The sequence below is a fragment of the Molothrus ater genome, chromosome 3, assembly GCF_012460135.2.
Source record: "Molothrus ater isolate BHLD 08-10-18 breed brown headed cowbird chromosome 3, BPBGC_Mater_1.1, whole genome shotgun sequence".
In the NCBI taxonomy this organism is placed as follows: domain Eukaryota; kingdom Metazoa; phylum Chordata; class Aves; order Passeriformes; family Icteridae; genus Molothrus; species Molothrus ater.
The window spans coordinates 111,556,441-111,583,383 of record NC_050480.2 but is presented as its reverse complement, the minus strand read 5'-3'; the positions used below and the strand labels follow the sequence as shown (position 1 = coordinate 111,583,383).

The 26,943-nt window shown below is 42.3% G+C and overlaps 1 protein-coding gene across 1 annotated transcript in view; it reads right to left on the bottom strand.

Moving 5' to 3' along the window:
- Window positions 1-26,648, bottom strand: part of KIF13B (kinesin family member 13B) — a 124,354-nt gene extending 97,706 nt beyond the window's left edge. Inside the window, exons 1-2 of the mRNA XM_036379870.2 lie at window positions 26,568-26,648; window positions 14,875-14,968 (exon numbers count right to left, since the gene is read on the bottom strand). Of these exons, the coding sequence (XP_036235763.1) occupies window positions 14,875-14,968; window positions 26,568-26,622 (149 nt within the window). The 5' untranslated portion in view covers window positions 26,623-26,648. The remainder of the gene's footprint in view (window positions 1-14,874; window positions 14,969-26,567) is intronic.
- Window positions 26,649-26,943: the final 295 nt, after the last annotated feature.

Sequence of the window (26,943 nt, the reverse complement as noted above, 5' to 3'; positions counted from 1 at the left end):
CCATGGCACCAGGGTGAAGTCACTCTGCAAGACATTTTGGGGTCCCTTCCCTTCTGTCACTCAAAAACCTTAAACAAGGTTTGAGAGACAGAAGAAACCCTCCCCCAAATTCTGATGCACCATTGGTATGATTTTTAAAGTTTGTTTCTTTTAGCATTTAATAATAGAAAAAGGCTACAAATGAAGCTTATAGGAGAAGCCATAATTTGAGTATATTCACTTGGTTTAGCAATGAAAAAGATTCCCTATAAAGCATCAGTGGCAAGAGACTCACAGAGCAGGCTCCAGCGACTTGGAATTCAAATAATAAACTGAATATCTCCTTTTAAGGCAGAACAAGTACTCCTGCCATTATTACTCATTTTCCATACTGCCTTTGGTACTGTATTCTAAAAGAATCTGATTTATAAATAGGTTTTAAAATGTCTTCAAATGACATCCTTCAAATCATAATTAAAAATTAATTAATTGTTTCAGCATAAGACTTTTTCCCCCTTTTTGAGTTCCCATAAATAGATTTTCAAGTCTGACTCTAACCTCATTATTTTTCATTATGTTCCCCTGCAAATACAGATTAAAAACTTGCTCCAAAACTCCAGTCATAATTCCAAGTGCAATCATTTGCAAAACAGCAAAGATTTTTAACTTATGGCCATTTCTTCAATTTTTATGATATTTTATAAACCACTGTACACAGAAACCACAATTATGCTGTAATTAGTTTCTTGTTGGCCTAAGAATGCCAGGAGAGACTAAACTGTCAAGTTACTTTCTTTTGTGATAAAAATTAACTTCATTTTTCTGCAAGGATGGATTTCAATACTTTTCCTGAAGGAATCAAGCTCTTTCTAAGCATTAATCCTGACAATAAACGAGGTTTAATGACTTATATAAACTTGGCAACCTGTTTTAGAACTTGTTAGTGCCAGTGAAGTCTTTGGAATTGTATCTGCCAAAATTTGCAGCAAGGCACATGCATGAGCAGAGCACTCCTAAACACTCATCCTTCTACCTCACCTGCAGTGTCTGAATTAATCTGTTCAAATTTTCTCCTATCCAACGTTTTTCCTTACAGCAAATTTAAAAAAAACACTTTACCAGCATCTGCCATTGTCAAGTTCAAGGATCTAAGTAGTTAATGTCCAAAATGTGAGGAAAAAAAGTGTTTAAAATGCCATGGCAACCTGGAGGGTGTTTGCAAATTTTCCTGAAGGTTATAATCACTGATGTGCTGAAAAACCTCCCAGAGCTAACCCCAAAACTCAGGCAAGATGTTCCCCAAATGAAAAATGACTGAAGGAAAGAAAAAATGATTTTTAAATCCTTGTTTTTTTAGGACAAAGGATGTCCTGCAGAGGTTGTGTCCACATAAACCAAAGCAGCCAATTACACGAGCAGCCCCCAGCACTGCTTGAATTGGAATTTCTTTGGGTAACTAAGATTTCATTTAGCAGATAATTATTCAAGATGAACATCAGATAATTGTGATTAATTTTTACAGTTTCTGGATGGATGTCCTGTTAAACAGAATTTACCAAAAGGTGCAGACTTGTGGCTTGCCAACAACCCCTCACAAATGAAGCTACAATGAACTGCTGACATCACTACTGCCTTGAAAACGAACTTGTCTCTCACTTTCAAACATATTAATTATGGACACAATTATCCAGTGACAGCTGGTATTTATACTGAGTTCTGTCAGCTTAGTTCCCACATCTCACCAAGGCAGGTGCAATCCAAATTCCACTCGGAACCAGGTCACTCTTCAGCAGTACACAAACACCTTATGGTTTTATTAATGCACAGAGAGCTACATAAATGATCTCTGGAGATAATAAAGAAGCATCTGGACAAAATCCTGGGTAAACAGCTCCAGGAGACCCTGTTTGAGGAGGGAGGGATGGAGCAGATACCTCCAGAGGCTCCTTCCAGCCTGTGACTCCACAGGCACATCCCAGGGTCCAAGAGTGCCATGAGTAAGGTGCCATGACTCCAACAGCAATTCCAAAGCATTCCAGGACTCCTCTGCCTCTCACCTGGAGGCAGCCAGGTGATATCCCTGCTCTGCTTGTCACAGAGAACACAGAGTCCCAACTGTGAAAAATGCACCTATTTTAAGATTGGCTTTTCGCAAATATTCAAATGAATATTTTATGTGTTGTGTTAGAAAGTAATGCTGGATTCATTCTCTTAAGTAGTGTGATAAATAGAGTTTTAGGTTATAACAAAATGTTAAAACAGAAACTATGCCATGTAGAGTACTTTTTTTAAAGAAAGGACTTGCACTGAGATAGCAGCCACAGGACACCTGAATCTTTCAGAGAAAAAGAATTTATTCCCTCTTATCAGAAGAAATGAACTTCTTCCCGCCTTGAAGGCACTGTCAGGATTCAGAGGAAGAAGCTGACGATGACCAGACAGAATCCTGTGTTTGAATGGAATTTATGCATCATGTACGAGGTGTATGAATATGCAGCAGGCTGTTGCTTTTAAGGGTTAATCCTTTGTTAATGTGTGTCCTTTTTCAGGGCTCCTGCTGCCCAGAAAAGATACCCAGACATCCATAACTCTTTTTCTCTATTGTCTCATAATGTCCTAATTCAATTTGTCCAAATTGTTATTACTCTAATTGTATTATTATTTTTATAACCATTTTATTACTATTAAACTTTTAAAATTTTAAAACAAGTGATTGGCGTTTTTCACATCAGCCATGGCCTCTGGAAAGGAGTTGGTGGCACGACCTGACCTGGGAAAGTGTCACTTGAGAAACCTGAACAGGAACTAGAGACAAAAAACATAAAGGTATGAGGAAATGTTTGGCTACAGAGTGCACAACTATCTCAGCCCAGAAAGCCAACACTATCCTGGGCTCACCCACAGCGTGGGCAGCAGGAGAAGGGGGGGGATTCTCCCTCACTGCCCTGCTCAGGTGAGACCTCACCTGGGACACTGCATCAGCTCTGGGGACCCAGCACAAGGAGGACATGGAGCTGCTGGAGAGAGTCCAGAGGAGGTCACTGAGATGCTCTGAGAGCTGCAGCCCCTCTGCTCTGGAGCCAGGCTGGGAGAGCTGGGGGTGCTCATCTGCAGAAAGCTCCAGGGAGAGCTCAGAGCCCCTTCCAGGGCCTAAAGGGGCTCCAGGAGAGCTGGAGAGGGACTGGGGACAAGGGACAGGACCTGGGGGAATGGCTTCAAACTGGAAAAGGGGAGATTTGAGTCAGATATTGGGAAGGAATTCCTGGCTGTGAGGTTGGTAAGGCCCTGGCAGAGGGTGCCCAGAGAAGCTGTGGCTGCCCCTGGATCCCTGGAAGTGTCCAAGGCCAGGTTGGATGGGGCTCGGACCAGCCTGGGATAGTGGAAGGTGTCCTGCCCATGGCAGGGGGTGGAATGGGATGAGCTTTAAGCTCCCTTGCAGCTCAAACCATTCTGTGATTCCAAAGACTGACATCATTTCACAAAAAGCTGAACCAGCATCTACCAGGATATCCATCACACACACTCAGAGAACTCCACCAGTTTCACCTTGTGCCACCTTCACAAGTAAAACACCTCACTACTTAACCAGGAGATTGTTAATTATCACCTGAAATGGGGTCATGGAGGACTATGCCCAATTCCAAACCTATGTCCACATGCTGCAGTAATTACTTAGCACCCAGAATTGAGATTACTCTGTAGCACTTGCACTCCTGTGCAGTGCGAACCTGCCATGGTTCTACTAATCCCTCATAATTCCTGCACTGGGAACCCTGTGAAAGGCCTGCCAGTGCTCCTCCTGCAATTCAATTAAACTCTTAGCAGCACAGGAAGACACCTCAGTGGTGACAGGGAGAGATAAAACCACGTGTGCCAGCTCTGCAGAGAGGATTTGCACAGGCAGGAGCAGAGCAAGGGTGGGAGGTTTCAGCAGAAGTTGCTTCACAGCCTCTTTGCTGCTTAGGGCAGGTGTTTAAGTAAGAAAACTTGTAGAGTTGCACTAGAGATGCTGGTAAGCCTCAGCTGGTGCAAATGTGGTGTCAGCAACCAGAAAATTGCTTCCTCTCACAACCATCCCTATTTCTGTCTTCTCTGCCACAAAATCTGCATGTGGTTTTTCTCTGTCTTTTGTCTTTTTTTTTTTTTTTTTTTTACTTCACACCTCTAAAGTTTCTGCAGAAATTGTAATTCTCCCTCTCCACGGTGCCATGGCTGCAAACTTTGCAAAGATATTATCTTTTGGTGCATTTTCTGAGAAGAAATAAGAAATACAGGGTCTGTGACATACAAACATTCCAACATGGAAGTAAGGTGATGGCAAATACCATTCCAAGAGCTCAGAAGAAGAGGGAGCAGAGCCTTCAAACCAAGAAAAGGTTTAAAAGAAGAATAAAACAGTGGATAATGTCACTGCCATGGAATTCCAGAATGGTTTGGGTGGGAAAGGACCTTGAATATCACCCACTTTCAAACCCCCCACCATGGGCAGGGACACCTTCCACTATCCCAGGCTGCTCCAAGCCCTGTCCAGCCTGGCCTTGGACACTTCCAAGGATCCAGGGGCAGCCACAGCTTCTCTGGGCACCCTGTGCCAGGGCCTCACCACATGGAACAATTCCTTCCCAATATCCCATCTAACCCTGACCTCTGGCAGTTTGATCAGAGCTCAATTTTGATTGGAGCTATTCATATTAGGTACTATTTTTTGCTCCCAAGCATAGCTAAAATTCAGATCATGAATGTACACATGAAGTAATGCTTTAAAAAATCCAGAGAGCTGGAAGTGCTCATCACTGCAGGACTGCTCAGATAAAGCTGAGTGGATATCCTGTTCCTTCATTTCATTTATCTGATCAGCACAGTAAGGCTACAACTGCTGAGGGACAGAACAAAATGCTGGCAGGAGGCTACAAACCCTGAGGAGAAAGGAAGAAAATGGTATTGTCCTTTGCAAAAGGCTGAAAATTCAAGTAAAGTGGATGAGCCTAAGAACCTCAGACAATACACATTAAGATATAGGGTTTCTTTACGTCACTACCAAAATATAAATGCCCAGAGTTCTGGCCCCACTGAGTGATGTGACCCAATTAATTATACACCAGCACAGGAAGCTTCTTGCTGGGGTAAAAAAAAAAGACCAAAAAAATCCCCTAACACAATAAACCACAAGATGACAACAATAACAAGAAGAACAAACCAAAAACCAATAAAAAGCCACCCTCCCACACAGTAAAATGCTTCTTGGACTAGATAGCAACCAAAAAAATGGGAAAAATGCTAGATTTGTTTTAGAGGCTTGAAATGGAAGAAGGGAATCTGCAGTTCACAGTCAGATAAGAAGCATATGGTAGAGCTGAGGCAAGACTTAAATACCCTTGTGCTGCCACTACTCTTAGAGAAGTCCATCCTTCTTCTCCTGATGTCCTTTATGTCCAGTCCTCTTCCTTTAGCCAAAAAAAAAATCACCATTACTCTGACTGCTCCTCTCCTCCAAGGAGCTCCAACTGGATAATTAGATTTGTAAAGCAGTATATGCTTATCAAGCCTCATGCTTATCAAGGCTGCCATGAACTTTTGAGCACTAATTAAAATGTCATTTTATTTCACATACTCCCAGAGCAGCAAATGCAACACACATCCCACAGGCAGATTTATATCCCAGAATCTGTCCTGCTCCACACAAAACAAATGGATAAAGACACAACTTATTTGAATGCAAATTACGGGAAGATAGTTTGGTACTTTTAAAACTGCAAAACCACAAAATTTAGTGCTGCTTTTAGGAGGAGGCCATAAACAGCCAGACTTCCAAAGCTTCTTTCCAGGATGGAAAAGCATCCCCAGCAGAGGGAAGGGTGCTGCCCATGCAAGAGCAGCAGATGCTGCATTTCTGCAGACCAAGCTCATGGAAAACAGAAAGCAGAAATACCTACAAGATGCTGACTGTTGATTTCTCCTCACAGGAGGAGGATAACAAACAGGCCTGTTGTGTTTTTCTTCATCTACTGAAATTCAGATAGAGGAACATCAAATATTGAAGCAAATCTTGAGGTGCTACAGCAGTTCAAAGTTTCTCATTTTATTGTAACACACAGAGAAACAAGTTCCTCTGCATTCAGTAGCTTTATTTCAGACTTCACAGAGCTGGTGACAAAATCAGAATAAACCTCATAAGTGTAAGACAGCATCAAGTGCAACAGTGCCATCCTTAAATTAACACCACTACAACAAAAAAGGACAAATTACCTCAGACTGATGCACTCAAGTAACCAAAAAACTTGGTTCAACTTTCCTCAGGACAATGACTGTAAGACACTAAGAGGTTTCTCCTTTTCCTTACTTTTCATACTAAGCTTGTATATAATTTAGGAAACAAACCCTGATAGTTTTCCTATTCCATTTTCTGAAACACAAGGAAATTAGAAGACTATATGTGATATTATCTGCCTGTGCCTTCCAGTTGACCATACAATCACTGACAACATGATGAGGCATCATCCACCTTCTTAGGAGAGCATCAAACCCTGAACATTCAGATTATCTTATTTCAAATTAGCCTGGGGGACACATCTACACAATCAAAATGACTGCAACAGAGAGTGGGAGAGCTGTACAGCACAAAGTTATCCTGGTTATTTCTGATCCATCGCCTTGGAGGGTGGGAAATATTCTCTCTTGCATTTCTTTCTGATCTCATTATATTCATCTGAGATCAAGATTCTGGAATTTAAACTCAAACATCTGCAGAACAAAATTGGTTGAGCATAAAAACAGTGATACATATATATATATATATATATATATATATATATATGTATGATACATATATATATGTATATATGTATATATGTATATATGTATATATACATGTATATATGTATATGTGTGTGTATATATATATATATATAAAGAGAGAGAGAGAGAGACTCCTCTTAAAACAAAATAATTTGTCTGTTTTGTAGATTTAACAAGTCAAGAAAACAAGTAAAACTTCACAGTCTCCCTGAAGCTTCAACAACCTGTTACTGTAAGTTTCAGAAACAGGTGGGCTTAAAAACCAAAACTGTTGAGATAGTTCCCTCAAAATTGCCATAAATGGTTCAACAAAAGCTACATTCCACTCAAACATTAAACACATTAATTCTAATAGCTTCAACATGGCACCAAGAGGGGTTTTGGTTTTGTTTTCTGGTTGGGTTGAGGTTTTCTCAGGAAAACAACCCAGCTCTGGGAAGTGGCTCTACTGTTGGGAAGAGACCACAGGCAATTTTTTGTTTGCAGCAGAAGTCAATTCCTCAGAGAAATCCCAGCCAAAACCCTTTGCCAGCCTCAGAGTTTTCCTGAAGGAAAAAAGTTTTCCTGGATGCTGAGCAATTATCACCACCAACCTGCAAATGCTGTCTGCAAGCAGATCAATAATCCCATGAGTACTTCAGAACCTGCAGACACATTGCACAGCAAAACCCTTCAATTTAGTGAAGAATTAAGGCTGCAGGTACTTTACAAATGTTTTGGGTTTTAAGGAGAAAAAGCACCAGAGATTAAGAATCAATAAAGCACAAGCTGAGGTTTGTACTTCAGATCACATGATGTGAAACAAATGAATTTTTCATTTATTTGCTCTTTCCCTCAAATGCAGCAGGTTATTACCAGCTTGGTCAAATGAGCAGCAAGATCAGAAAAGGCCCCTTTGATGCTCATCCAAGGAATATGGGGGGGCAAGGATGATTCCAGTAGTGACAGAGCCAACCAAATTCTCACTTCAGGAGGATATGGCTCATGTTAAAGCAGTTTCCACTTGCCTCATGGGCACAAAGCTTTTAAATAACAGATAATGCTAATTAATTATGACAATGTTTGCCACTAAAAAAGGTAGACATAAATAGGTGTGATCCAGCTGGTGGGAAGGGAAATCAGCTATAAAAGAAATCATTAACACAAGTCTCACCATTTATTTACTTAAGCAGTACAAAATAGCTTACAGGTCTGTTTTAAGCACAGTTCAAAATTTCTGTTTGCCTTTTTATCCATCACAAAAACTAATGCAGGGTTTCTGTCTCGGATTTTCACTTTTACTTCAGTCAAAGCACGTGAGCTGGAGCAAACACTTCCTCAAAAGCACAGCTTGGAAGCACAGCAACCCCCTTCTCTCCTGGCAGAACTCCCACTTCTCAATTTTACACAAGATAAGGAGTTTATATGGTGAGCCTTCACCTCCTTGTGCAAATTAATTTCTCCTTTGTGCAGACAAAGCCTGGGGAGGTGCAGTGGCAGAGCCTTGTGTGCCATTCCTGCTGTCCCCAGCACACTTTTAACAAAATTATTTCTAAGTACTGCAGAAACTCGTCAGGAGTGTTTAGTCATATAATTTTTACATCAGAAGATAATTTTGAGAGTAACAAATGACTGGCAGCTGGATGCAGTCTAGCCTTAATTAGCACACAAAATTATGAGAAGTCCTCTAAAACCATCAAGTCCCCACGTGCCACATCCACACAACTTTTAAATCCTTTCAGGGATGGGGACTCCAGCATCTCCCTGGGCAGCTCCTTCCAATGCTTGAAATCCTCCCAGTGAAGAAATTGTTCTTAATATCCAACCTAAACCTCCCCCAGCACAAGTTCACCTCCAAATTATAGGTTTAATACCACTTCCTACAAAATAAGCTTTGATAGTAGACTGGAAAAGCAATTTCATTCACTCATTTAAATGACTCTGTCAATTGCAAATTAGTCTTATTTTTCTCTTATTTTTCTCATCCAACTTCTTTAGGCTGTTCAGTAACCAATAAAATCCAGCAGAAACAACTATAATTTTACAGAGCAAGCTCATGCTGGAAGTAAGAGTTGAGCAGGGATAAAACAGAGGCCAAGCTGGCAGTACAGGAAAATCTCATGGTGCTGTTTTTGCAAACATGAACTTCCTGTGAGCTGATCTGTGCCCAAAACCCACCAGTTTGGATGTCAAGAAGGGCAAACTTCCCTTTCTTCTGGATGTCAGCTCTCAACCTCAGGAATACACACACATTCCCTGCCCCCCCAGCTTCCTGGAACATTGCTGCACATGAAAACATTGCCAAATCTGTTCCCTGGATGACAATGCTGAAATAACATCTAACCCAGAAATTTTCATTCTCAGAATTTTATGCACCAATGTGACACCTCAGTCAGGGGAGCCATTCCTGCTTAATGCAACTCTATGTCCCTTCCACACATCCTAATCTGAATTTTCCCCACCCCCCAAGTGGTTTATACAGAATTAATACAATGCCAGGAAAGATATGGAGAAGCAAAGGCACAGCAATTAGCTTTCACCCATCTTCAAAGACAATAATATTTCTCCCTTTAAATTGCTTTGCTGTCAAATAACAACCATACCACAGCATGCAAATGGTCTCAGCGAGCCCAATATTCCATTTCTGGTGGTGTCCAACAGCTGAGACTCCTCAATCAAATGCAGGAACAGCTGGGGACACAGATGCCTGAGATGAGACAGCTCTCCAAGTGGTTCCTGCCTAACATCAGGCAGGATCCTGGGTGATTTTCAAGAAAATTTGGGCATTTTTCCATGACTATCCACCAGTAATTGCCTGTTTTCTTGGGATTGTGGAGTTCTGCAGATTAGTTCCATAAATAGCAATGCTTTCATACATTTGCCTCCTTTTCTGATCAAGCATGTCCTTTCCAAGGGTGGAAGTGAAGTCTGCACCCCAACATGCTCATGCTGCCATGAGTTATTTTTTAAAAGTCAATTTTTCCTGGTTACTCCTATCAGTCAACTTTTCCAGTTCATATATATCTACATATTTAAGAACATCTCTATAATCCTGTCAGCATTTCCTTTCCATCTCCACTCTGTGCAAATGGATGTTTGTGTGCAAAATTGTAAGATACAGAACAAAGGTAAAAAGGACCATGATGTGTTCAGTTTTTGCCAGATTTTTTAACTGGGATTTCTGCTTATTATTCCACATGTATTCCTTGTGTAGCTCACTGAAACATGTGATATATATACTTTGTCACACCACAGAGGTATTTTTTAATTGATAACTGTTTTTCCACTCCATGTACATTCACCCCAACCAACACACTCCCCTATCTATAATTTTCTCACAAAAAATCAATTTATCTGCACTTTGACCACCTCACCACTCAGGCACTTCCACACTAAAATTAGCATTTCCCATCATGATCGAGGGATCTCGAGGTCTCTGACACTCCCCACAGCAAGAGCTCCTAAGTCATGACTTATTTTCAGCTTTCAGCAGCTTTAAGGGGAGTTCTGGAGTCACGCTAAGGAGTCACCCACACACCCCAGGCAGGTGAAAGGCGGCTTCACCTTGCTCTGGGCAGACCCAGCATTGTGTAACTGCCCAGGCTGTGCCAAGCAGGGCTTATCCTGCCTCCCCAGCACGGGATTCCTGGCTAACACAGAGCACAGGGAGCTTGTGTGGGCTTGCAAGAACACCCCATTCCAGTTTTTGTTTGTTTTTAAATTCCAAGTCATGTGTGTTAGTTACCGTTCCTACACTTTGTGCCTAACCCTTCAAAAAGAGTGAATTAGCGTTGCTTGGTTCTTGAGACCCTAATTCTTGTTTTCTGGTAGAGTTTTCTCAATATCTAAATCTTTGCCAGGATTCTGTCTGAATTGGCCTTAATCTTCATTTCTTCAAAAGGATTAAAACTTCTTCAGCTTCGTAAGAAGAAAGAAACTTCAGTCCAAAGACAAACTCAGGAAAGTTTTAACACACTGGGCTGTTCACTTTAACCCAACTGCTGCCTGAAGTCCATCACCCACTGGAAATCAGCAATTTATTACCAATTTGAAACATAGTTTGAGTTGGAAGGACCTTAAAGTTCACTCCATTCCAGCCCCCTGCCATGGGCAGTGACCTTTTCCACCATCCCAGGTTGTTCCAAGCCCCATCTCCTCACAACTTTCTTCAGGACTGTCATATGTTTTAGAAAGAAAACAGGAATTGGAATGGCAGAAGAATCTTCTAAAAATATTCTTTCCTATGTAAAATATACTTGGGCTTCACCCAGTTCCTCATCAAAGCAGAAATCACTGAGCTCAGCTGCTGCAAGGCTACAAAAACCCTCAAGATTTTTTCTCAATTTCCAAAATTCCTTAAAAACAACCAAATTGAGTTTAAGCACAACAACCTGATGAGCAAAAAAACTCTGTGTGTGAGTATAGAAAAGTAAACTGGTTTAAATCCAGAAATAGATACCTTAAAAGCAAATCTTTATAAAGATCCTCAATTACTGAATCATCTACTACAAAGCACTAATTATAAAGACATTACAATAGCTGAAGAGGAAAAACCCAGCCTGGTTTAACACACTTGTCAGCTCCAGTTAGCTGCACTCACTCCTTGGAAGAGTTTTTACCCTGTGCCAGTCTTTGGAATCTCTCTGTTCTGCAAAACAAGAGGGAAAGCAGCTAGAAAAACCACAAACTGCGACAAAAGTACAGTGAAGTCAGCCCTTGTTTCATTTTTAAGCATTTTTTCTTAATAGAAAGGCTCAGAGGGTTTGCTGGGCAGATTTAATGAATGCTTTGCCTTACAAATACCACAGCTGATTCACAGGGCTGTGCCAGACTGATACACCACTGATCTCTGAGCTCATATCAGTCACACATCAATTACAGTTATGTCTGCAAGACAGAATAAACCTCCTTTGTCTGAAAAAAAAAAAATCAATCTTTTTAACAGGTCTTGAATGGGAGATGTAAAATTACACCACAAGCAAGTTGATGGTTAAAAAAAAAAAGGCTACAAAGGAACCTGGAGTAATTAGAGTCAATTTGGAGATTTTCCAAAAAATTAATTCCCATAAACATTCCAATTGTTGCCCAGGACTTATCTATTCACTTCAATCACAATGAGTTCACACCCTCTTCCAAGCCCCAGCCACCGAGTAAGAATGCTGTGAGTAATCTTTGCAGCACGGAGTAAATCCCGAGTAGATAAAGAAACTTCAGCCTTGACCTTTGCAACAGGGAGAGCAGAGGGAGCAGACAGCTCAGGAAGGCAAACAAAAGAGGGGACAAGTCATGCTAATGACATTATCCATCCACAGCGAATCCCTGGAGCTTCACACATCCTTGAGGGGAGGTTTTCATTTACAGAGGTCATTTGGGGAAATTTGTGACAGAACTCGAAGATCTGTCACAATTAATTTTGTGATGGCAGCTAAAGAAAAGGGTGAGCATTTCCACACACTATAATTTTAATTTTAACACAAGAAACCAACCAAGCCACCCCCTCAGCAGCCCAAGGTTAATAGCAAAGCCTGCCCAGCCTGGAGGTCATCCCATGGATTTTAAAATTGATCTTTTGTACGTGATCAAGTTACTGAAACCTGCACAACAGCATTAAGGATTGCTCAATAAAATAACTGCTGTCTCTCTCCAGCTCAGGAAAGGTCATTTCTTGGTTAAGGAATAACAGGAGAATACCACATTTTTTCCAGCCATATGAAAAGAGACTTTTTTTAAGAGCAAGTGTTTTACATGTACTTATTAATCCTCAAATCTCTAGATTAATCTATAAATAATACATTCACTTTGTAGACACAAGAAGAACTGAGGTCCATCAGTTATCACCAGGATTTTCAAAACATTCCTTAATTTTTAATGCCAAATTTGAAACAGCTACAGACACTTTTCTGAAGACCTAGGAATATTTCAGTGGCAATTAATGGTCACAATTTGCCCTATGCAACGGTCAGGTCCCACACACCTCAAGTTGAGGGATTTATTTGCTTCTCCTTATCTCCCACTCTTGGTTTGCTCCAGAGGAGATGAAAGTGGGGAAAAAAATGCTTAAATCCAAAAGTCACGGGTTGTTTTTCCAAATGTCACTCCCTGCCTGAGCAAGGCTGAGTCATGACAAGTGGGGAGGTGACAGCACTGAATTCTGTCTCTAAAATTCTCTTCCCAGTTCCTAAATTGACCCTGGCATCTCAATGAGAAATGCAGCAAAGCTCTGGAGGTTTCCAACCTTGCCCTGCTTTGCAAGCAGCTAAACTGTGTATTTACAATATTAATTACTTCTCTTTTCCCTCTTTAGTTAAAAGGTTTGCCAGAATTCCTTCAGCTCACTTGAGACACCAGAAAACTCTGAAATCCGAAGGAATTGATTTTGTAACAGAAGGCGAAGTAGTTGATGGTGGATTTGGAAACGGAAGAAGAACCTGAGCATAAATGAAACCCCAGACTTAGAAAAACTGCAGCTACCACTAACCTTTTCCTTGAGGTGGTATTTAAGATTCCTCTGATGGAGCTGCAGCAGCCAAGACAATTCAGCAGCAGCCTCCCAAGGGTGTAACCTGTTCCAGAAGGACCCTGTTCCAAACCCTCACCGCTCCAACTTGTGTCTTTGGGATCTGCTGTCTCACCATGTCCAGGCAAACCCACAGTGCAGTTAATGGGCCTCCACTTTCCCCTCTTCCATTAAATCACCCCAGATAAATTTCCTTTGCTTCCTGCTTAGATTAGCAATGGCCATTTGTGAGGATGCAAATGAAGCATTCTTCTCACACTGAGCTCACCACCTTGTCTGGGACCTCAAGCCACTGCCAACCCAGCCCTCCCCTGCCAAGGGACAGGATTTGCATGATGTGTGGCTGCCCCATGAACGTTTTAAAACATATATTAGGGACTGTAAACCGGGCATTTCATTGCCATGTTTTAGAGAAACTACGAATAACGTTTTTAATCCAGCTGTGGCTGTGACTTGGCTTCTGAAAATCTCAATTTCCTGCCGTTTTTAAAGGCTCAAATCAACGTAGGGTTTTGGCAGCTGAACAATGCACATGTTCCTGGAGGAGGAGGATATTGATACAAACAAAAACACACTCCCACACACACAGCCTGTTTGGTTTTAAGTAACTTATTAAAGCTCCAGTCCCACTGTCTGTAATAAATCTTTCAGCTAATGACAATGGAAGGTAAATACTGCACCTGATGATCTCTTCCCTTGTCCACTTGGGTTTGAGGAGTTGAAATGATCAGAGATCAGTCAATGAAATCTGACCCCTGATACACAGCTCAGCATCACATGAAAATTTAAACAAAGCTTTTCTATGTGTTTAATTTAACATATAGAATTTTTCTCCTGTTACCCTTAAGACCTCTTCCCTTTTTCCCTCCCAGAAAACAGACAATTGACAGCAGACATCCAGCAACAGGTTTTGCCTTTTCCTGCACCATTATTTTGTTTCATGCATGTATTTTTTCCATTTCCTCCCCTTGCATCAAGCAATAAATTAAGTAGTCACAAGTTTAACTCTATCACTCACTACATGACTTTTCAGTTTCACAGTAATTTAACAGATTAATGCCAGTTCTGACATAAACTTCTCCACGGATTTTTGATGCATGGAATGCCCCAAAAATCTTCCTGGATGTCAACTCTCAGCCTCAGGAATACACACACACACTCCCTGCCCCCCCAGCTGTCAAAGAAACTCCTAGAGATACATCTCTCCAGAATGTTCTCATTCACCTTCTTACACCATGACCCATTATAAGAAAACAAGTGTGAAAATTAATTTCATTCCAAAATGAGAAACTGTGCTCTGCTCAAGTTGTCTTGCAGATTTGAATTTCTCCTGTCCCATAGCAGCATATGAGAAAAAAATGAAAGTTCATGGATTCATTAACCACTAACACATTGTTGGGAGCAAGAAGAAAATGCACAAGGTTTTCAAAGCAACTTCCCAGCAGGGTAAAAATCAGCCTTATTTTATGGATGATGGCAATGACACTGCAGAAAGAATATACATAATTTTTTAACTTAAAGCCTTCTATCAAGGCCTACATTTGCTAGTTGTTAGACTCATGTTTAATTTGTGCAACCGGACCTTCCCAATTCAAAAATCTTACCTGGCATCTCCTTTTGAAAGGTTGGTGTTTACAGGGTGAAGAATAACCTTGTTTGCATCCACATCCACCACACATTTTGTATGCAGATCAAGCTCTATAAAGAAATGAGAGAGTGTCAAGTGCTGCTCCTAAAGCACTGGGATTATATACACCATTACTTCCTCCAGACACCAAATTTATTCATGCAGTCTGACAGCCACCCATCAGCCAGAGAATAGAAACAGGACTTTTGCCAAATTCCACTTCTAGGGATATTCTGATGGGATGGATCCTGTCCAGCTTTAAAGCAAGCACTCTTTTCAAAGCAAGAAAAAGCATTTGGGTTTCACTGAAGGACAATCAGCATATACAAGGGCAGTATGAAATTTCTTCTGGGGGAAAAGAACCATTTAGGCTTGGTACCACTTTGACAGCTCTTCTTATTGCTCCCTCAATGCCTCACAGGGAAAGCTGCCCCTGCCATCTGCAGCACATTTTCCCCGGCCACTGCTGTGATACAGTGCCAGCTGTCAGTCCTGGGGCACCTGCTCGCAGAAATTCAAGTCCCATCAAAAATAATTTAGGTGCAAGCACGTAGAAAAGGGCTTGTCCTTCCCCCACAGGCTCCAGGCAAGTCCAGCTCTCCCAAGTGACATCAGGCAGTGGGATGTGGACTATGACTAATGAGGATATTTGGAGTGTGTGAGAATTCTCGGCAGTAGAGGCGGGGAAAGCAAAATAAAAGCTTCGGATAACACTGAGAGTAGTCCAAGGTATCCACCCAGTGACAAATGGAGTTAGGTATGGGATAAAGCACAAAGCCTGCACCCAAAGTCACTCCTGTAGGATGTGGGGCCTGGACACAAATGGTCCTGGAAAGGGCTCCCAAATGGTGATTCTGATGGGTGTCATGGCCAAAGTCACTTCTACAGACACCCACGACGTGGGGCCTGTACACAAACATGTCCCTGCACAGTGACACTGGCCCTGGAAAGTGCTGATTCTGATGGCCATGACACACTGTTCACATCCAGTCACTGCTACAGACACCCAGGACGTGGGGCCTGTACACAAACATGTCCCTGCACAGTGATGCTAACCCTGGAAAGGGCTCCCAAGTGCTGATTCTGATGGGTGTCATGGGCAAAGTCATGGCTACAGACACCCAGGATGTGGGGCCTGCACACAAACATGTCCCTGGCACAGTGACACTAACCCTGGAAAGGCTCCCAGGTGCTGATTCCAATGGGTGTGAATAGTGTGTCATGGCCAAAGTCACTGCTACAGACACGCAGGACATGGGGCCTGCACATAAACATGTCCCTGCACAGTGACACTGGCCCTGGAAAGTGCTCCCAGGTGCTGATTCTGATGGCCATGACACACTGTTCACCCCCAAAGTCATTGCTACAGACACCCAGAATGTGGGGCCTGGACACAAACAAGTCCCTGCGTGGTGACACTGGCCATGGAAAGGTCCCCCAGGTGCTAATTCCGTGGCCATTACATTGCTCATACCCAAGGTCATTGCTACAGACACCCAGAATGTGGGGCCTGCACACAAACATTTACAACAGCTTCTAAAAAAAAATCATTTGAGTAAGACCTGTTTTGGGAATTACCAACTATGAACTAAGTCCACTTTTCAATTTATTTTAAAAAAGCTGTGACATCAACTCTCCTAGAACTCTAACACCTAGAGCTCATACGCCCCTTGACAAAGTCATAGAAACTCTCTGTATTCCAAAGAAGCCTTTCTTTTTTACAATTTTATGAAAAAAATGCAACTTTGTAGTCTCATTTTTCAGTAGAACCCTTCTGAGGGTTCTACTGTTATTATCCTTTGTTAATAACAGAATAACTTTTTCTTCCCTACAAATTTCCAAAGACTATTTTTACAATTTTAGAGATGATAGCACAAATTGTAATTAAGGCCAGAACTAAATTAAGTTAGCAGGTCAAGAATTTGCAGCTCAAGAATTTGCAGCTCAAGAATGGTGACACTGGCCCTGGAAAAGGCTCCCAAGTGCTGATTCTGATGGCCATGACACACTGTTCACACCCACCAGGATGACAAGGGGCTGCAGGGAACACAGGGTTCAGCACCTCAGCTGAATCACCCAAATACACTCGTGTCTAATCATGTTAATTATAATCCTCATCCTCCTTCATCTCTGCTCTTTCCTCCTCAGTCACCTGTACTTGCTCTTTCACCTCACAGCACCTTATAAACTCAGTCTGGAAATCTCTCAGGCTGTGCTTATTGCACAGCATCTTGCAGACTTCTCTCTCCTGATAAGTGACACAATAATAAGAGGGAGTTTCTTCCATTTTTGGAAAGAAATGTTACAGTTTTTTGCTACTCACACACAGCAAAACTCAAGATCACTGGCCAAAGCAGGCAGTCACATGAAACTGCAACTCTCCTGAGCAAAACTGCTCCTCTGTTATTACACTGTGCTTCTGCAGGAGGAAGAGCCAGACGAGTTCCAGAAGCCAATGTTTATTTTAATTTCTCCCCACACCCTGAAAGCCAATTTACCTATATGCAACACATGCTTGCTCAGATGAAACCACGTTCTCCGTATGCCCCATATCCGACAAGGCACTTTATCTTGGTCTGGCTGGTTAGTGATTAACCCTCTGTATTGCAGTGACCTGCTTTTCCCAGCTCCTGAGGAAGGGTTTTACCTGCCTCATGCAAAGCATAAAGATCTGCAAGCAGCATACTTTCTGCCACGTTTTTTAATTGAGCTCTTGAGAGAGAACGCCCATGGCAGGTTTTGCATCCATGACTGCCCAGTGAACTCCATCCTTCCAGTGCTCATTAAACCTCTCTTTGTGAAATGACATTAAGCAAGCACACAAGCAGAATAAAAGACTTCCTTAAAGTCAAATGTTGTCACAAGAAAAAAGGTTCAAAGCTAATTTGTCCTGTGCAACACACCTTGTTTGATTATCGCTCTCACACAGGTAATGTTAAAACCCCTCACCTTGGTGTGCAGCATGATTTTGGAAAATGTTTCGAGCCAAACTAGCAGCTATTTCCAAACAGAGAGGTTCCAGTCCTTTTCTCCTGTGCCTCTTGCTCACCTTCTGCCACTACCATGCTCAGCAGATCCTCTGTAAGTCATCTCAAGTTACTTCCACAGCAGAAAACTACCCAACATGGAAAATGGATGTGTCCAGACCCCATGGAAAGCTCCATCAGCTCACTGAAATCTTGGCCATGCAAACAGGTGGAGAGACCTGTGCAGAGGGAAGAGAAGAGCTGGGAGAGACCTTGTCCCAGCTGAGATGAACTGCTCCACCAGTTCATGGCATCACATGAAACAAACCCCTAAGAAACAGTTATATTGAGCCTCTAAGCTGGGTCTGGATCCAGACAGCCTTAAGGCTGCTTATCCCAGTTACCTTGGCCAAAGGCTCACATGGAAACTCTCCTTTCAGCTGAAGAAACAGTTTAAATCCTGTTTGAACAGCACATCATTCACTTTCTTCAAATTCTGCCTCCATTACAGTCTTTGGCAGATTTCTAAATTCTTTAATGCTTCCGGTACACTGAGAGATGAATCTTACATCAGCCACTACTGAAACTTATATCATCATCATTTCCATCATTACATTTTTAATATCATTAAAGCAGGTTAGCTTATAGTCAAATTATCTGCCTGCTCTTTTGGATATGATCACACAAGGACTCCACCCTTACTTTTACTAGTTTCAGTGTCTCCCAGGTGAGCTGGGTACTTGCTGCTCCTGAACAACAAGCAAAATTGGGATGCACCAAGATAAGATCATAAGGATGCACATCCAAATACCCCAATTAATTCCTCCTGTAGTAAGGACTCATTTGTCAAACTTTGGTGTAATTTTCTTCAACTATTTAGGTGTGTTTTTTTCAGGCAGCATGAAATTCAGAAATTAAAGGTGAAATTAAAAGATGACAGAAGCAGCTCACTGTCACACTGGAGATTTGTCTCAAATTTTGCACCTCAAACAAAAAGAAAATCTCACCTGTTATTATTGCAAACTTGCTTCTACCTTCAGTCATTACTGAGCAAACACAATCAACTACTCACTTGCTTCATCAAATCAAAAAACTAATCAGCTAATTCCTCTTTGAAGAATAAAAACTCAAACTCTCAACATCAAGAACCATTTATTGCAGAGAATGAAAATCTCTTCCACAGCTTCAGAGTAAGAGAGCTCTGACACCCATAATAAAAGGGTAACACTTATCTGAGTCACTTCTCCACATTTACATTTCACAGCAGTAGAAGTGTTAAGCAAAGCTGGGCTGAGTGTAAGAATAATTGTTAGTGTTGTGTCCAAGTGCTCACTGAGAGTTCCTTGGATGAGTTTTTTTTTCACTTGTGAAACAGGAAGGTGGGGGTTGAAGGAAGCCACTCTCCTTCCCCATTCCCTTGATTTTTCAACACCTCACATGACTTTACTAAAACTGGGATTCAGCGTAGATCACAGTTGAAGCCACACTTGTGTAAATCCCAAATCACTACTATGCCTTGGATAAAGCATTGTGGGTGTTATAAAAATAACTCACTCCCCATATGCACTTTGGGCTTTTTCACTAAGAAATTGAGTGAGTTTCAAACAGGGTGGAAAAGTTAGCAAGCAAGAGAGAGAGCTGGAAAAGCAAACCCAGGAGCAGCCTAGCACTGCAAGGAACGGTGGATTCAGCAGGCACTGGCCCATTCCTACCACAGGTAAGAATTTCCAATCCCTCTGTAACAGCAGTCACGTGTCTGGTAATCATAAACTCACCACAGCAGATTTTCCACAACAGAATTAAGAAACATGGCAAAGGTGCCACTTGAAATTGTTCTAATCAGGTTTGGGGCAGAGACAAGGAGTGTGTGTGAATCCTGGAGGAAGGGGAGGAAGGTGTTTTGGAAAATGTTGGATGGGAAAATCCTATTTTGCTTATGGATTTGGCAGGGAGCCGTTTCCATTGACTGGCTGCAACTACTGACAACAGAGGTTGGATAATTGTGTACCCAACTCTAGAGGCTGCCTTGGGTGGCAGAACAAAAACACCTGAACTGCCATGTGGTGACACTGCATCTTCCTCAGCCACGACCCTAAAACCATCCCACTGCAGGTCACTGCATTTTAGACCCAAACAAAGAGATCCTAGGAGAAGGCTTTTGCAGGGCAGCTTGAAATAATCCTAAAGTGAACAAGGATACAGTAAATAAGGGAATATGCAAGATTTGAAACTTAAGGTTTGGGGGACCATGGTGTAATAAGAGCTTTTATTACCACAGCCAGGGCAGATGAAAGGTCTGTTACAAATTCTTTCTCCACATTTTCAACTTGGTATTCCCTATTTTTTCTCATTGTATAAGATGGCAGCAACTTTCCTGTGCCTAGAAGTGCTACAAGAGAGCTGGAGAGGGACTTGGGACAAGGGATGGAAGGACAGGGCACAGGGAATGGCTTCCCACTGCCAGAGGGCAGGAATAGATGGGATATCGGGAAGGAATTTTTCCCCGTGAGGGTGGGGTGGCCCTGGCACAGGTTGCCCAAAGAAGCTGTGGCTGCCCCTGGATCCCTGGAAGTGCCCAAGGCCAGGTTGGATGGGGCTTGGAACCACCTGGGATAGTGGAAGGTGTCCCTGCCCATGGCAGGGGGTGGAACAGGATGAGTTTAAGGTCCCTTGCAACTCAAACCATTCCATGACTCTATGAATTAAGGGAAGGCACTCCCCAATTAATCAAGAGCTTTGATTTCCAGGTAAGTTTTTCCATTAGATCTCAATTTAAGAAATTAGTTTATGAAGGTTGATAACATTCCAGCCCTTTCAAATACCGAGCCATGAACCTGGTGTTGTTACAACACAGGTCAAACAAAAGTTGTCTCAGATTCCTCCTGGTCCCACTACCAGATTTAGGGCAGCTTTACCTTCAGTGACATCTCAGGACCCTTTGGAGATGGGCCTCAGGTTCTATAGAGTCACTGGGAACCAGAACAACTGGCCTTGCAGAGCTTCACAAAAGCTGCAAAAGCCAACTGAAGTATAACAAATAAAATGTGAAAGGTTTAAAGTGCCCCTCCTAAGCTCATAAGCCAAAATTGGCCCCAAATACAAAAGCTCAAATAATCTCCTGTGAAGACAGACGATAGAAATTTTATATTTTAAATTGCCAGGAGATTTTCAGGAGATTAACATTCCCTTAGAGGTTAGTCCTGGAATGTTGTACCCTGAGCCATCAAGTCGCATTGGATAAGAAATCACAATTGGTTTCTCATAACTTTCTTGGTCTGGAAAAACAAGTGGCAAAAACTGAGAAATGTTTAAACAGTAAATTAAAATATTTGTCTATCACACAAATCGACTTAAAAAAAAAAAAAAAAGAGAAGCTGTTGTTTGGGGTCTTCTGTTGTTTTTTTTTTGTTTGAAAAAGAAATGTGAAAGCCAGTTCAAAGACAAAAAGTCCTCAAGTTTCCCTGCCAAGATTTGTTTCCCAAGAGTGACTTATCTCTTTGCCAGTAGGAGCCAACACAAATAAAAGCAAAACTAACTGAGGAGATGAGTGAATGTGAAAATAACTTCCATCTACATGATAATGCTGAGGGCTTATATGGAAAAAAGAGTGTAAAAGCAAGACATAGTGATAAATTCTGACAAAAATAGAGTAATTTCTTGTATTTTACATCTACCAACATGAAGGCACCTTTCAAGCTTCTCTTGTTATAGGAACTGCTCCAATATAAGTCATGAAATTTTCAGTTTGCAGCAATTAAAGGTCATTAAATATGTAAGAGTGCATCTGGAAGGGCACATGATGCTATCAAAGCTTGTCCATGAGGGAAAAATCAACTCAAACTCACGAGCACATGGAACAGGCAATGTGCCCTCTCATGTTAATTCCATGTTGTCAAAATGCTTGAAAATGTGTTCTATTCTCTGCTGCTTTGTTTTCTGCAAAGAAAGAGCTTCCCAAACAGCTTTAGTGAAGGCGCTTCATGGATCTGGACGTGGACCTTGCTCACAGCCAGCTCTGCTGCTGCAAACACCCCTGGGCTCGTGGGGACAGAGTAAATAAATCAGTGTGGGGACTCTGGGGAGCTCCCAGGGAAGTTCAGCACCCTGGAATTATTAACAGGCATGAAATGCAAGAGTTTGCTCAGCCACCAAGCAGCCAAAAGCCAAGGCAGAGCTATTCCAGGTGTATCTGATCTTCAGGAGGAGCAGCCAACCTGAAACCAGAGCAGCAAGGGAACCTCCCCCTGCACTTGGAGCTCAGAGGGTATAATTAGCACTGAAATTCCTTGGAAGGTGCAATTAGTACTAAAATTCCTCTGTGGCATCCATGCTGGATGTCTGGGAGTCTCTGGCTGTGGGGAGGAGTGAGGCTGTAGCACCTCAGGAGCTCTTAAAATACAAATTGCCTCACAAGATGAAACATTAACTCTGCATCCTTTACCCATTTGGCACCTTATCTCAAGGTTAATCCTGCTCATAGCCCAAACACTGTTTTATAGCTTATCAACCATCACCAGGAAATATTCCAAACTCCAGGCACTCTGCATGACAAGGATACAGGTGAAGAAAAGCCTTGTGGTTTGCACATTGCTATCAGGATACAACAGGTGCCATTTCAAGTCCTCTAATACTGTAATTAATCTCATAAATCAGCTTGCACAAACTACAATTTATAGATGAATTGTCTCTGTTGTAATTTCCATGGGAAAACAAACAAACAAGAGCACAGGGACAACCCCCACCTCCTCACCTCAAACCCCAAAAACATTTCAAGTAGCTGGAAATGAAACCTCCTCCAAGAAGAGTAGGAGGACATAAAATTACCACCTGACACAATGATCAGCAGCTTGTACACATACAGAAGCAAATTCCTTCCTCACAAGCACTGGAAACAGAACCTTTAGCATCTAAGTATGAGAAGATCCCCGTTTCAACACTGATAGTCTAGATAAATATACATATCAACATAATAGATACCTGAATGTGTATTTACAGACAATCCAGGTATTTAAACTGGAGGTTTAAACAGGTCTTACACTACAGTTCTAGAACAGTTTAATCCAAATATTTAAACTGAAGCTGCAGGTCTCACACTACAGTTCTAGAACAGTTTAATCCAAATATTTAAACTGAAGCTGCAGGTCTCACATTACAGCTCTAGAACAGTTTAATCCAGATATTTAAACTGGAACTGCAGATCTTACACTACAATCCTAGGATAGTTTAATATGGCAGCATTGCCAGAATACAAGCAGTTGCTTTCCTGCCTTACTTTGTTCAAAAAGTATTGACCCAAGTGAGATCAGTCTGGACTGGCTTAAATGGCATCAGCCATATCCTTGAGCATAAGTCATGTTCTTTTAAAATAGAAAAACTTTTATCAGTATTAATTAACATGACACTGAACTGATTCAAAAGCACAAGGAAACACAATGACTTAATGTGCTTATGTACTGCCTGTACCCAAACATCACCTGAAAACAAAGCATTCAGTCAGAAAAATCTTAATTAAAAAGCCTTCAGCTGTCATTTGCTTTGCTTCATGGTATGGCTTGAGATTTGCATTTACCTGAAATATGATGAATATCTGCTAAGAGAATTCAAACACGACACTTATGAAAGGAAATCCACTGCCAATCTTAAATAAAACAGCAGAAGAACTTCCTGATTGTTATCAAACTCCCATTTGAATAACGCAGTGCACTAGGAAATACTTCAGTGAATTACAGAGCCAAGAAAATAAAAGACCAGGAGCCTTATCTAACAGAGCAGTACTGAATTATTTAATTCATAAAAGCCTGTTAATCGAGATCCCAGTTTGCAAAGTAGGAGGGATGTAAAAAAACACGCCTCAGTTGCCACCCAGGAGAGCCTCCAACCTCAGACGTGGCACTGAGAACATGTGGGCACAGCAGCATTTTTATAAAAGCAAAACTTCCACACAGGCTTGGTAGAACTGAGGTCTAATTTGAAGAGAGACCCAAAGTAAAGTAGCCTGGATGCAAAAAAAAAAAAAAAAACCAAACCCAAGTACAATTAGAAATGCTTCCCCTCACTAAAAATTAGTGCTATAAACTGAGTTTATGGATTACCACTCTGCATGAGAATGAAGCAGGACCCTCAATCCAAACACCTTGAAATGTGAGTGCTATAAATAACCAATTATTTGATACACAAATCCCTTCCACATGCAGGCAAGGAATCCATTATACTTTTATGAGCTGTAAAAACTGCTAACAGTTAAGCACACCACTTTTATTAACCTAATAAACCCTTGCCTTAAGAAATTCATAACTCAAACACCAAAGACAACCACCACCACCACAAGTAAACACCGAGAACATTTCAAAGCTTAACTTTCCACAGTCTCAGCCACCTGACAGGTTTGCAATGTTAAGCCCTTCAGTGCAGAGGGAAGGAAAGAACATTACTCGTGATCCTGAAGAAAACAAATACTTGCTTCAGGTCCAAAGCTCCAGAAGTCCACAAAAATACTGCTCAGAACAAAATGTGTATGAAAGAGCTTCCAAGAAAGCTGCCTCTTGCCTCAAAACTTAATTAAAAAAAAAGCAAGGCCACAGAAGTCTTACAAATGGATGACTCTTCAGAAAATCAGTTGCACAAATGCTTAAATTTAACATTTAAAAGATAAGAAAAAGTGTAGCCTTGGTATCACTGTCTGTTTCTATAAACTCAAGGTGCATCAGATATACAGTAGGGAGGTATCAGTTGTTTAGACCTGACCAAAACATCTGGACTGTGACAAATAATCTGCTGGGAAAAAAAAAAAAAAAAAAAAACATTTCCAGGATATTTTGTTTGAGGGAGAAAACTACATGGATCTTCTAGGCTAGACTTAAATGGATTTAGGCATCACTCACAAATAACAGGATGTTTAATAGCAGCAAACTGCCAAGAGTGGGGGGTTCAGGCCCCCCTTCTCTCTGAGGAGCATCAAGGACTGATGCTCAAATGTCCCTCACTCCTGGATGAGCTTCCTGACAGGAGTCATCCTCTCCATAAGATTTTTAAGTTTATACAGAATAAAAGACAAACAGAAGTTGGACTTGTGGGTCCCTTCCAACTCAGGATAACCTATGAAAGAGAATACCAAGATACAATCTAGATTTCCTCTAGATTCCTTTACTTCCCCCACTGCTTCCCCAGAGTTCCTGGCTGGAAAGGGACATGAGGACAAACTCAGGGCTGAAGAGATGAAGGATATATGTGGGAGGGAGAGGTGCATTAGTCACCCCTGGACATTCCAAACTTCACTGATCGAGGGCCTGTGCAACCTCATCTCATCTGACGAGCTCCAGAGGTCCCTTCCAACCTGAATTATTGTCTAATCCCGGGGGTGAGGAACAGCAAGCAGTCAGGAGACCTCTGGGGCACAGCCAAGGAAATGACCTATGTCAGGAAAGGGACATGAGCAAGAGGAAAGCCCAAATCTGTCACCGACACCGGGCACCACCTTCCAGCTCCTGTCCCAGCTCCCACCAACTCCTCCACACGGCCACTCCATCTCCTCCAACCTATTCTCTGGAAGGATGGGTTCTGCTCTGTTTTGAGAGCTGGCACCCGAAGTTTAACAAAACTTTCCTCAGTTTCAAAATATCCTCAGTTTCCCTAAACCACCAGACTGTAAAGACATCAACTCTTGTGCTGGAAGTGGGACTCAGGAGCTCTTGTGAACTCAGTGAACATTCCCCTGCTGACATTTTATAGGCGTAGAATCACCGTATTTAATACTTTAACCCTTTTTTTTTAATAGAAAGGAATTAAAAAGATATTATTTGTCAGATGATGTAGGCAATAAAGTGCTTCCCCTCTCCCTCATTTTTTTTGCTCCAACTACTAAACTGACTTCACTGGATTCCCTTTCCCCAAAAGGAATTATTGGCATACTCCTGTGAGAATGTGGGATTACAAAAAAAGCCACCCTACACTTTCTTGGATTTCTGCCTTCTTCACCTTCCCATTCCTTGGCTGAAGCTGCCTTTTCATACTCGCTTCCTCATCATCCAGAGCAAGTTTTTTTCTAATTAAGACAAGTAATAAACATTTAAACAGCTGCCCAGACCACGGTCTGATTAACATAACCCTCAGGCAAGTTTCGTTGAGGGGGAAAAAAAAACCCAACAACAACCCAAAAACAACAACAAAAAAAATTATTCTTGTCAATTCTCGCTTCCTCTTCTGTATTTTCTTGCTTGTTTTTTGTCCTTGTGTCGCTGTCATCTGGTTAACAGCGTCCCACTCACTCAAGCACAGAGGGCTGGAGAGCAACGGGGTGAATTAGCACGGGGCAAAATGCAGAAAAAGAAGCATTTTCCCCCAAATCCGCAAAGCAGGAAAAAGGAAGGGCTGTCCCAGCAAGAACCGGCTGTAAAGCAGGTGCAGAGAGGGCTGATCCCCGGGGGAGAGGACGAGACAAAATAAAGCCAAAAACACAGGTTTGGGAAAAGATATCGGGAGAGGGGGGTGAGCACAGCGCGGCTGCGGCCGCACAGCCGCCTGTGCCTAGCCGGGCTGTGTTTATTCCTGGTAAATAATGAAGGACACACGGACACGCACCGATTCACCCGCACTGGGACACACCTGCCCCGACCGACACCTGTCCCCAAGGACCGGCACCCCCGGCCCGCGCCGCTCCCGGGAAGGACAGGACAAGGGGATGCTGAGGAAGAATAGGGAGTCTCACCTCGCCGGTTCATGGGGCGGACACGCACCGCCACCTTCACTTTGGAGTCCCCCATCCTGCCGCTCCAGCCTTCCCGGCTCCCCCTTCCCTGCCCGGCTTCCGTCTGCCGAGGGAGAGCCAGAGCGGGGAGGAGCGCCGGGGAGGGAGGCGCCGCGCCGGGCCAATGTCGGACGGACTACAACTCCCAGCGAGCATCGCGCAGCGCCACGCCCCTTCAGCTCCCGGCGGGCCGCCGCGGTGCGCGCTGGGAGATGTAGTTCTTCCTGCTGCCCCCAGCCTGGTGACGAGGCAGACTGGCTGAATCACGGAATTAATTAACGTGGAATTAATGTGGAGTCCAACCTGTGATCCATCACTACCTTGTCACTAGACCAGA